We start from the raw sequence: 12174 nt of genomic DNA, 5'->3' as shown, positions 1-12174 counted from the left end.
TTATTATGTCACTCTTTTTATAACTCCGCCCATGCTTTAATACCAGTTTTGGTCTTTATTCTAGCCTGGCAGTATTACAATGGAACATCTTATAAAGGTGTGCCTGCAGACTTACTGCTGATTTAGCTATTACTGCTATTGCTATTACTTGTATGGATGGTAAACTGAGCTTACATTGCAAATCTAACCCTGAACACTGAATTCAGGAGCAGCTATATGACAGTGACAGAATGTCATTATTCCATAGACTTATAAAGGGCAGATATTTGCTCCCTTAATTCGAAACCTGGCAGCGGTTTTATTTTTTTCCATGAAGTTCACCCTATGACAAGTTGCCATATTTTAAAACCAAACACTCATTTTCAACAGCTTTTAGAAGTTAATATTGTTTGACAAGTATTGGATAAAGGGATTAGGTGCTTGTTCTGGTTTATTGCTGAGAGTAAGAAATCAGTCTGGATGTGGGATGCTTAGAACGTGCAGTGAGCAAATCCAGCAAGCAGACAACGTTATAACAGAGCAAGGAAAGGCCACAAACATGGCTGAATAAGACATATTTTACACTTCTCAGAAACAGAAAATCCTAGACTTGAGATGTAAAATTAATTAGAAGTCTAATATTTCTCCTACCCCAACAAATGTCATTCCAAAATATCTCTGTTTTGTTTAGGCTTGAAACGAATGAATAAGTGTATTTAAACTGAGGTAATGTTTGTGGAATAGAAGATAAATCCATCTAAAAGTAGTACTTAAAATATCGCAGCATCAGCAAGTGAATATTTTGCGAGAAAGCATTAATACGGTTTTATTTTTTATACTCTTAAATGGGATCCATATGCGATGAAACAACTACATCAGACATGATTATTAATTACTTTAACCAGCAATTTACAATTCTTATTTCTGATTTTATCAAATCGTTCACCAGCAACCGATTTATCACCATTCTAAAGCCAAATATGTAGTATATTGATTCAGTATAGTTCCTTTATGTATTATTTAGCTGAATCGATTTGATCTATTTTATCACTATAGCATTCTGTTTTTCTTTGTCATAACAATTAGTTTAATAGTTTATAGAGTACTGGAATATAAACCAAAAGTAGATGGTGTTTGTGTCCAAGCGTTTTTAAACCTAAAATGCAACGTGATTTAAAACTTGGTAGCCTTCAAATATAAAATACCCTACTGTACTTGCAAGTTTTAATCTATAACTGATACATTTTGGCTCCTGGAAGTGTAATTATTTATTAACCACACCCAAAACAAAACAATTGACTTTAGTGCATTAAAATAATCTACATTTTACTATTTTCTGATGTTTATAATGGTCCAAGCAGGAGATCCTCCCGCCTACTCAGTTAGACCTTGTTTTGTTGCCAAAGCCCGATATCAGCAGATCGCCCCGATAATTGTAGTGTGTGGCCGACTGAGGGCTAAATATTGATCGGTCGGGCATGCTGGATCATCCAGCATGCCCATATGATGTGAGATCTGCAAGTTAAAATGTTGGCGGCATCAGGCAGTATTTGCCCATGTGACGTGTACTATGACGCTGCGTCTTAATTATGCACACCTCTGAAACACCGTTAAGACGCTCAGGCACGCCTGTGTTCGCACTACAACTCCCCCGTTTCCCCCGACCATCCCGTTACCACCCACAAACTGCTTCTCCTGTCACTCATTCTAGCCAGGTTACTGCGCAGCGAGCGAACGCTTCCCGATCACATGGACTAGTTCGCGCACTGCGATGCATGCGCAGATTGCAAACATCGGCAGGCTGCGTGCGAACACAATCGGGCGCACAATCCTAACTGCATATTTCCAGTTTGTCTCTTGTTGCAGCCATGTGACCTGTAATTTGTTTTTGGTTTTTTTCAGTCTTTTGCAAAATGTTTTGTGCGCAATAAATCTTCATTTTGCTACTTTTACTACTAAGATTTGTTATTAAAGTGGACAGGATCTGCAATGCTTTGAATAAACTAATTTCTTATGGTTCACTTCATGATTTTAGATACTCAGAGGAGGTTGTACCTCGGCACCCATGCCTGAAACTTATTAGCAACTGTGAACAGATGCTTTCCAGCCACACATCTCGTCGCCTGATAACAATGGAAAAGGTGAAGGAGTTTGAGGTAAGAGTACTGTGACAGGGCTGGAGCTGGTGAAGGGACGAAGTTTCACATTTTCATCTTACAGAACTGCTGAAAGTAAGCATGTTTATTTCTGTCCTATTTTTTTCATTCTGCTTCAAACTATAGGCAGTATTCAGTTAGTTTCGCAACCGCGGAAAAGTTGCGCCTGCCGGACTTTTCGCCGACATCGCGTGTTTTGGACATGGAAATTTATCGTGCTCGTCCCCACTTTCTGCTCTATTCAATTCCAAAACAGGCGCAAGCGGCAAATGCAGAACAGGCGGAAAGTACTGTCAGACTTGGGGAAATCAGCCTTACCCCCCAAAAAGATGCACTAACATTGGAGATGAATGTAGAAGTGTTCCAATAGCCCTAATGAAACTAATTGGGGTACTGAAGTTGTTTAAAATCCTTGTTATTGGCGTCCTTGCAAAAATGGTGAAGAATGGCATTAAGCAGTATTTTTAGGTGAAAATAAGTAGTCCCATCAAGTTTGGGGCGCTTGACAATGGGTACTAGCATATTTTAATGTCTCTAACATGACGTTTTATAAAAGTGAAATTCCTATATCATACAAGCACCTGCAATCCCCAAAACACTTGGCCCCTTCTTAGAGCACCCCCAGAAGCTTATTTCGCTAGTTTTTGAAGTTGTCCCCCCACTTTTGTCTTTTTTGCCCCCAATTTCAAAGGCGTTGTTTGGGGGATCCTGGAATTTTTTCATTTTTGTTTGGGAGAATTGTCCTTTGGGGGGGTGTACCAAGGGTTTTGAGTGGTTTCCCAACATCTGCACCCCAAAATAATATAGATTTTACACTTTTTTTTTCACCTACTATTCTGTGGAGAAAAAGTATTGCCTGTTTCAGTGCATTGACTTTCTGCATAGACGAAAACGGAATGTATTTGAATACGGAGTAAAAAAAGGAGAAATTATCGCTAAAAACCACGCAAAAACGGCTTCTAATTTAATACGGCCCTATGCCTCATTTTGTCAGATGAGATCATAAATTCACACCTCTCCTCCACTGACAGCGTACCATAGCTTATACAGACAACATTGCATCTCTGTACCTCTACTATGAAACAGTCTATGTGGTTGGCTCAATCAGTAACGATGTGCTGCAGAATATTCGACTGCACACATATTTGTCCATTATGTTTGGAGGAACATCGCTAGTTTTCCTGCCCACCTATATGGGATGTGCTTAAAAGCCGGCTACAGATGTATCCACATACACCTATCCTCATATCGCACCCAGTAGCCCTGTTTGATGCACCGCGGACTTTGTGATGCATCTACGTCATGTGATTTACCCTTTCATATATGCGTCTTCCTCTGCTGCTTTCTATCAATTATTTAGCAACAAAAATACTAATCCTAAATACTTAATACACTACTAGCAAATTAAGACACAATTTTCAGGAGAAAGTAGTAATCTGGGTAAATAGGAAAAATATAGTTATTCCACACATTGGTATGCTTACTCTGCTACCTTTATATCCATTGCTTTGTACTTTGCACACTATTACCTACTTATAAGCAAATTAATCTACAAAATTCAGGAGAAAGTACTTATAATGAAAGAGTGTGTATTAGAAAAATGTTTATTTCGAGCAGTCTGTCTTCTCTCATACACGGCAAAAATCCACCCCCCACCCCAACACTTTAACTGATGAAACCATTACCATTGGTAACAAGCACAGTGACGTTTAATCAATACGGTCAGTGGTAACATTTACCCAACACCGTTTTGCTTCATTTCACACGCCTAAGGCAGCGGTTCTCAAACTGGGGGTCACGACCATCTCAGCATGAGGTCGCAACTCACCCACAGCAAGTTAAAATGCCTGGACCAGTCCCACTCCCTGGCGGTCGGTGCAATGTTAATTCTCAGAGGTACGCCTGCATCAGCAGTCCCCCGCCAGCTCCTCCTCCGCGCACTGTGATTGACACCCATGAGATGCGAAGGGTGTCGGGAGGGATCTGATTGGCGTTAGCACTTGGACGTTATCTGAAGATGGCGTTATCCACCACTTGGTACATACAGTATGAGAAGTGCGGTCAGAACCCCGAAAACAGCATTTTTGGGAGTTTGAACGCATTTCTCTCATTGCTGCATACCGCCCCAGATCGTAAAAGGAAAAAAAAAAAAAGCGTGTTACCTATAAATATATATAGGGCATTGTTCTGCGGTAACTTGCTGGGGTCCTGTAAAAAAAAAAAAAAATTTGTCAGACAGGGTCCCAGAGCAAAATAGTTTGAGAACCCCTGGCCTAAGGAATAGCTACATGGATTCTGTTATCTGAACAAACATGATTACAGCAGTGGATTTAACATTACTTTTAGATTAATGCCATGACTATCTCTATCAAAGAGCTGCTTTTTGTGCAGAGTATTTGGTTTATACACACTTTGCAACTGCCCTTTAAGCTAAACTCTGACAAGGCTCTTTGAGGGCTCCAATTGTGAACTGCTGACAGGTAGAGATGAAACTGATATATAGGTCAAGAAGTTTATCAATATGGATTTTTTTTCCTCCTGGATATCTGAAAGGCTACATTTCTGGCAAGTATTTGAAACCTGTTCCGTATACAAAGATTTGGCCATCTGTGGTTTATATTTAATTTGTCAAAACATCACATCTTGAGGGAACCCACTGCAAGGTCACCAACATCTATGATGTACGCAACAAGCAACCACTTCTCAGTCAGGGCTAGGATAAAACAAGACTAGAAATGATAAATAGCCATAGCATTAACATAACAAATTGTGCTTGTTACGTCTCAGATCATCAGTGTTGACTTTGGCACAAACAAAGAGCTTGCTGTGTTTTTCTCCACTTTAAACCCTTGGTGCTTGTTTATTTTCTTTCTGTTTTTTGTTTGTAATTCATGAGCAGGTTTCTAATCCGAACGCCTTTATAGGACTATAACATTCAGTAGTTTATTTCACATTAACCCCTTGAGAGCCACACGTGGTTTCTGTATTAATTTCAGTCTAATATTTTGTGTTTGCGTTTGTTTTTATTGTTTTGTTGGCTGTTTAGCTGAGCAACCTTTGTGGGTTTAAGTGTTTGGATTACAGCACCTGATCTTGGCTCTAAGACAAATAACTTTCTGCTCTTTGGCAGGCGAGCAGGCAGGTGCTTCTAATTCACAGACCAGATGGTTTGCAGATACTTTGCACATTGACACCAGAACTTTACATTGCACGCTCTCTGCTCAAGGGTACTTGGAGCTATGAATGATTTCCTCTTTATCATGGCTGTCCTCTGTTGTACAAGGATTAAGCTATCTTATATATAGTTATTGAGTACCGGATGCTTTCTCATTAGACACCCAAATATAAATATGAACATATAAACTATACTAAATATCACAATGGTGTAACTCTTATAAAGTAATGTACTAGTAACATTGTGTGTGTGTATATATGTGTGTATATATATATATGTCATCACATCAAATATCATTATATATACACATACTAGTAAAGCTCACCTTAGTCTGCCCAAGCCCTGCACCCCACTGTAACTACTGTCTTCTGTCCGCCCCCCAATCTCTGTCCCTTCACGGCCTCTCAATCCGCTCTGTTACCTACCCCTGATGACTGGCCAGGTCCTGTGGCGTCAGGTCTGTCATGTCTCACTTGCAGTAGGAGCCGTTGGGTCACTCGTCTCTACTTTCATTGCATGCACAATTAGGAGAAGGGACAGACCTCCTTATTAATATAATAAATATGAGAAATCACTGCGCTGATAGAAGCTTAAAAATACCTCTATAAAGACAAGTAGGCATATGTTACTAAATAATTACTTATTAAAAAAAAGTATAACAATTATACCAGAAATAAAAACCAAAAGCAACATACAAAATTATTACATTCAATATAGATATTGTTAGAAGTAGTATTACTTATTGAGCAGAAAAATAAATAATTAGTTGGTAACCTAGCATATTCCTATTGATCTTCATAGAGGCATTTTTTAAGGTTATATCATCATATTTATGTGAGGTTGGCAATCACCTCTTTACACACTGCTGCAGATGTATAACCTTCATCACTAGTGTCTAGCAAGCACTTGGTTACTTATTTATTTGGCTTTACCATATTAATATACCCAGAATGCTAGTGTAAAGTGTGGTCAAATTGCCTATATTTCCTATAACAAATAATTCACTATGAAATAAGCGCGCCAATACAATGGTGCTGCAGGAAATGCTTGGGTGGCCACTTACACCCTGTTAACGTCAATATACACAGTACTTGCAGTTCCCGCACTCCTCTGGGATAGGTATCAAGTTTTGAAAAGTTAATAAATGAGAAAGATTTTCCCAGGATGGATTCCTATAATATTCCTTTTCACCGTCTTTCTTATATTCAAACGATTCAAATAGAAGATATGCCCAAGTTCCCCCCAAAAATTAAAAAGAAGTATATAGTGAAGTACAGTTTATTAAAACATAAAAACTTCCATAAAACACATACAGGTAGCAGCATACCAGATATACTGGGGTGTAGGACAACTCACACCCAGAATAGCATAAACAGGGATATAAACAGTCACCTCCCGGGATGGGTTCGTGTGGTCTCCCTGATGCCTATATTGCGGTGGTTCGTCCTCTGACCCCTACTCCTGGTGTACACCTTGAGAAAGGCTCTGTATGAGCAGAAACGCATTGGTGAGGGAGGAGCGGCATTGAAATACACCAGGAGTAGGGGTCAGAGGACGAACCACCGCAATATAGGCATCAGGGAAACCACACGAACCCATCCCGGGAGGTGACTGTTTATATCCCTGTATATGCTATTCTGGGTGTGAGTTGTCCTACACCCCAGTATATCTGGTACGCTGCTACCTGTATGTGTTTTATGGAAGTTTTTATTTTTTAATAAACTGTACTTCACTATATACTACTTTTTAATTTTTTTGAGGAACTTGGGCATATCTTCTATTTGAATCGTTTGAATATAAGAAAGACGGTGAAAAGGAATATTATAGGAATCCATCCTGGGAAAATCTTTCTCATTTATTAACTTTTCAAAACTTGATACCTATCCCAGAGGAGCGCGGGAACTGCAAGTACTGTGTATATTGCCTATATTTCCTACCCAACTAAAATAATGTTTATGCTAAAGTTTATTAGCACGCTGTGTGTACCATGGTCTGCTACTATTACTTTTTGCAATTAAACCTCATTTCTTATGTCACAACGTTCCATGGCATTTTAGATCATTTTTGTAGGTCAGTACGCTGGGAGGCAATAACCTTCTTTATATTGTCAGAGCCTAATTTGGCTGTGAAAGAAGTTAGATTTGTATGACCCTCTTGGTAATTGACTGTACTACTTAACTGCAGTAGATTTAAACATTTGTTTGCACCAGATTGTTTGGAAACCATTCACTTAGTATAGAAACTTTCTTTTCTGCTTTATGTCAAGATCCAAATCTTTAGACACACTTTGGAATTGGCTCTCAACAGTGATCCTCCCTCATACTCTCTAATTTCATAGTTGTTGATTTCACTGCAGGATAAAACTGTTAGTCAGGACTTCATTTCCAGCTCTCCTGCTAATACACTAAATGGGGAATTATGTCAGCTGTGCTCTAAGAGGCTCTTTTGAGTCTGAAAGCAATGGTGTTTGCTCTCAATTATACTACATGTTTACAAGGTATCTTGTATATTTCTGTCTGCTTTAGATTGTTAACTGTAGTGGTTCCTGTCTCCTATCACCTGGTACTTATTTTCCATCCACAGGCAGAGATTATGATCTTATTTATTGAACACCAATTCCATTGTATAATTGGGGGGGTGGATTAAGATATAAACAGTAAAAAGGTCAACAGTGTCTTGATAGACATCAGATGTTTGACAGTCAAAAGGTCGACTGGGATAAAAGGTCGACACACTAAAAGTCAACAGGTACAAATGGTCGATAGGGTCAAAATTTGAAACACAAAAATAGTCAACACAGGATTTGTTTTGTTTTCTAGCCCTAATCTTCACCCTAACCCTCCCATTGGTGCCTAACGCTCCCTCCTGGTGCCTGACCCTACCAGTCGGGTCAGGCAATTTTTGTGTCGACCATTGGTGTCTCCCCTTTTGATCATGTCAACCATTTGTACCTGTCGACCTTCTAAGATGTCGACATTTAGTGTGTTGCACTTTTGTCCCTGTCAACCTTTTGTCCCAGTCGACCTATTGACTGTCTAACATCTGGTGTCTATCTAGACATTGTCACCCTTTTTATTGTATATCTATAGTCCGGAACTCGTATAATTGGCAGAATGGTTGTCACCCGCAGAATAACAAATAGAAGAAAACTAAAAAAGCAAAGCACTTTTCTAGTCTTCAAGGTGTTTACTACGAATGACCAGCTAAACATATTATTCAGATATTAGTAAACATTTCTGCTAACACCCACCCTCTTCCACACACATACTGTACACCCACCTATATATCAGCTTTATATGCATCCGGTATGGACGTAGTGCAGGATTAGAGAGAGCTTCTCTTTGTCTGCAAATGAAAAGTACAACTTCCGGCATAGAGCTAAAAGCTGGAATTCTCTCGCCAGCACCACCCAAGCTGTGTCATTCACCCAATGTGACTGGATTCAATGTCTTGGCATGCAGATTTGGGACTTTAAAGTAGACGATGCCATGTGACACAAAATCCAGTATGTGTGTGTAATCCTTTATAAACCTTCCTCTAAAGCATTGTGAACTTTATATTTAATAGCATGGTAAAAGTGGTGTTATTATTTGAGGTCAGGACAATTTTCAAGAAGTGATATATTTAGTGTTACACTGAGGAGACAAAATGGGGTGTGGTATGACATGTCGAATTTCTTTATGTCGACAGTAATGTCGATGTTCTGAATGTTGACATTTTACATGTCACCACTGACGTAAAGTCGATTTGTTCATTGTGTCAACATTATGAATGTCGACAGTCATAATGTCAGCACTCCTATTTTAGCCTAACTCCAACTGCAGCCTAATGCTGGATACACATTAGGATGATCGACCGGTCAGCAGAACGTTCCACCGTCCTAGCGGCCAATTGGTAAGCTGTACACACTTGCCAATTGGCCGATCGATGTGTCTGGTCTGACATCACAACTGGATGGGCATTTAAATTTACCCGCCCATTTGAGTTGTCGATGTCGACGAGTCCCTTCGACAAGTGTACGGGTGGTTGGTGGCCGTACACATAGCCAGATGCACTGATATATCTTTCAGATATATCGGTAGTATCTGCTGTGCTGCAGGGCTGACCTGATATGTCTGAGAATGATGCCATTCACAGACATATCTGGTGTACACACCTACCGATGCACTGGCGATATATTACTTGTCGATAGAACAAGTGATATATTGCCAAGTGTTTACCCAGCCTAGCTTAACCCTAATTTAATATGTAGAATTTCATAATGTTGACATTTTGTCAGTGGCGACATTCTGAACATGTCAACATTACAGTGTCCACATTTTGGATGTCGACATTCTGACTACATGCCATGAAAAATGTGTAAACCCCCCCCCCCAACTAGTCTTATTTTCTGCTTTTACCAAATATTATAACCCATTCTCTAGTTTACCAGCAATGGGAGATCTATAGTTTCTATACTTGCTCTTGTGTATGCATTATGTAAAACACCTGAATGAAGCACATTTACATTCTTTCTCCTTCAGATTGAGTGCACTTAGCCAAAACATGTTCAGTAATTTTGTTTTATTTGTCTCTCCCCCCACTGCACTGTTTAACAGGACAAGGACCAATATGCTCATCTAGAGGACGGACAGTATTTACCATACCAAGGTCACAACTGTTTTCGTGAGAAGTATTTTAGTGGCCTAACCAAAAGAATTGCCAGAGAAGAGAGAGCCAGAGCCGGGGAGGAGAACTCCAAAGACTAGACAGCCCAGAGGAGTGCAGCATGATGTCTGATACCACCAAGCCATGATGGATGCCTAATAAATACAGTGCAGCTTGGTATTGGAGCAGGAGTTTGCAGCTCCCTTTTGCATTCCTGATGAACTATAAAGACTTTGCACAGCATCAGCATATGTAATGTCATAAGAGACACAATCCTACATCAAAAAAGTAATAAGCCGCTCCCTTGATACTTTCCAAATATTTTTATAGTCATGTTGCAATCAAATAAGTATTGCTTAACAGGTCTCAAACTCTTAAAAGACACAGTCACGTTATAAATGTATTTCCATGTCATGTTATATAACTGGCAGGTGTGTGTCAGGCCCACACGCAGAAAGCACATGCTGAGCTCCCATTGTACAGAAGATTAGTTGCATGCAAAGGGAAACTTAATTACAGTTACATTGACCATCATTAGCAGGAGGACCTGGGCCAGCAGGAATAAGCGTGCTCTGTGTAATTATGTGTAGTCACATGCTGGCTGTAGAAGTGATACAAAATGGCTGATGAGTTTAAACAAGAGTTTTCTCATTGGTATTTTTGAAAGGACTCATAACCTGCATTTGACCCTGTGGGCTGTACCTCCAATCACAGACTTTATGAAAGAGTTAAACTAACAGCAAGAATAGACTCATGTTCGTTTGGAGAGCTGCAAGGGTTCTGGTTTACATTCTCCTATTTTATTATATATAAACCGGTGCTCTGTATTTATGGACTTTTTAATGGGAATTAGCACTGCTAAGTGGCCACAGAGCTCCGGCTGACTGGCTGCTGCGTCTGTCTTTCACAGAAGGAAGTTGTACTGTTTGCTTTTCAGTCTCAAACCTCTGGAATTTGTTCTTAACATGTATGGGTGATGAAGTGTCCCTCATTAGGAAGATTGCTTTCATTTGTTATTGTTTGTAATTGATACACATTAAACACACACACAGTCTTGCTTTGTCTTCTTACAGCAGTGTAGCAAGCAAAGGCCCTTTGTGGTTTGTTATTGGTCTAACCCTGGCCAGTTATGCTAAGCCCAAAGGAGCTGACTGGTTTGGAAGGCTATTGCGTTCTGTTGAGCCTGTCCACATCTGAAGCTCGTCTGTTCCTTTTCATTTGTTTTACATTCCTAAAATCCTCCCTCTCTTAAGACAACGGAGTGGGTTGTTTTTTTCTTTTTCTTTCATTACTCGCCACTAAAAAGATTTTTTCTCTTGGAGCCATAACAAATAGGTGTGTGACTACACTTGCGTCTGCACTGAAGGGCTGTCTTTGAAATTGAAACTGTGTTTAGACTTTGCGTTTCTTTATTTTTATGCAGGGGTAACGCTTTGCTGTTTTCTGCTCTCCACACTTGGGTGGCTAACCGTAAAGCTGAATCACTAATAGGTGGTTGAGTGGTCAGCAAGATATTGTTTCCTTGTATGCTAACCTAGCACACTGTCGGTAAAAAGGACATGCCGTGTGGGACTACTGTGAACTAATGACTCCACTATTACTTCACCAAATATAGCACACATGCTGACAAAAGTGTAAGCATTGGAGGAATACAAGAAACAATAAATCCCTTTCTGGGACTGGCTGGATGGGCTGTGCGATTGCTGGGTATCATTCACTTATAATAAGCTTTAAAACTCATTGCATATGATAAAACTTGTTGATGAATGGGCCCCTCAGTATGGAAATACTTTGCACATACTCCTTGTCTGAGTGTAATAAAAATGAGTTGCTGTTTTCTAAAACGGTATATATATTCTATATATACCCCACCCCTAGCCACAGGCCTTTAGTTGTTCGTTTGGTGCTGCAGGATTAAGACACACCTTTGTAACAGGGGACTGCTCAGGCATTCCTAAGCTTTTATTTTATGTTTTTGGGTTGGCAGTAGTAAGCCTCTGAATTAAGACGCGTATACTGCGACTCCATCTATCTCCGCCGGGCCGCAACACCAGTAACAGGGCTAGTGATTCCGGCAGGTCTCGGCTGAGCGTGCTAGCTGCGATGCTGGGACCCGGGTGCATGGAGAATGTTAGGTAAGGTGATTCCTTGCTTACAAGGAATCGCGCGCGGAAGTCCTTTCTTGCGGCGCCAGAGAAGCAGCTGCAGTCAGGGCCT

At 40.1% G+C, this 12174-nt stretch overlaps 1 protein-coding gene across 2 annotated transcripts in view; it reads left to right on the top strand.

Annotated features, from left to right (window-relative positions):
* TRMT11 (tRNA methyltransferase 11) overlaps positions 1-11011 on the top strand; it is a 103640-nt gene extending 92629 nt beyond the window's left edge. For both annotated transcript variants that reach the window (XM_088443100.1, XM_088443101.1), the window contains exons 12-13: positions 2015-2135; positions 9909-11011. In XM_088443100.1, coding sequence (XP_088299226.1) covers positions 2015-2135; positions 9909-10058 — 271 coding nt within the window. In that variant the 3' untranslated portion in view covers positions 10059-11011. The remainder of the gene's footprint in view (positions 1-2014; positions 2136-9908) is intronic.
* Positions 11012-12174: the final 1163 nt, after the last annotated feature.

Source organism: Taudactylus pleione, unplaced genomic scaffold (genome assembly GCF_031769625.1).
Source record: "Taudactylus pleione unplaced genomic scaffold, aTauple2 ptg000326l, whole genome shotgun sequence".
Lineage (NCBI taxonomy): Eukaryota > Metazoa > Chordata > Amphibia > Anura > Myobatrachidae > Taudactylus > Taudactylus pleione.
Note: the sequence above shows the minus strand (reverse complement) of the source record. Positions and strands in the feature narration are given on the sequence as shown.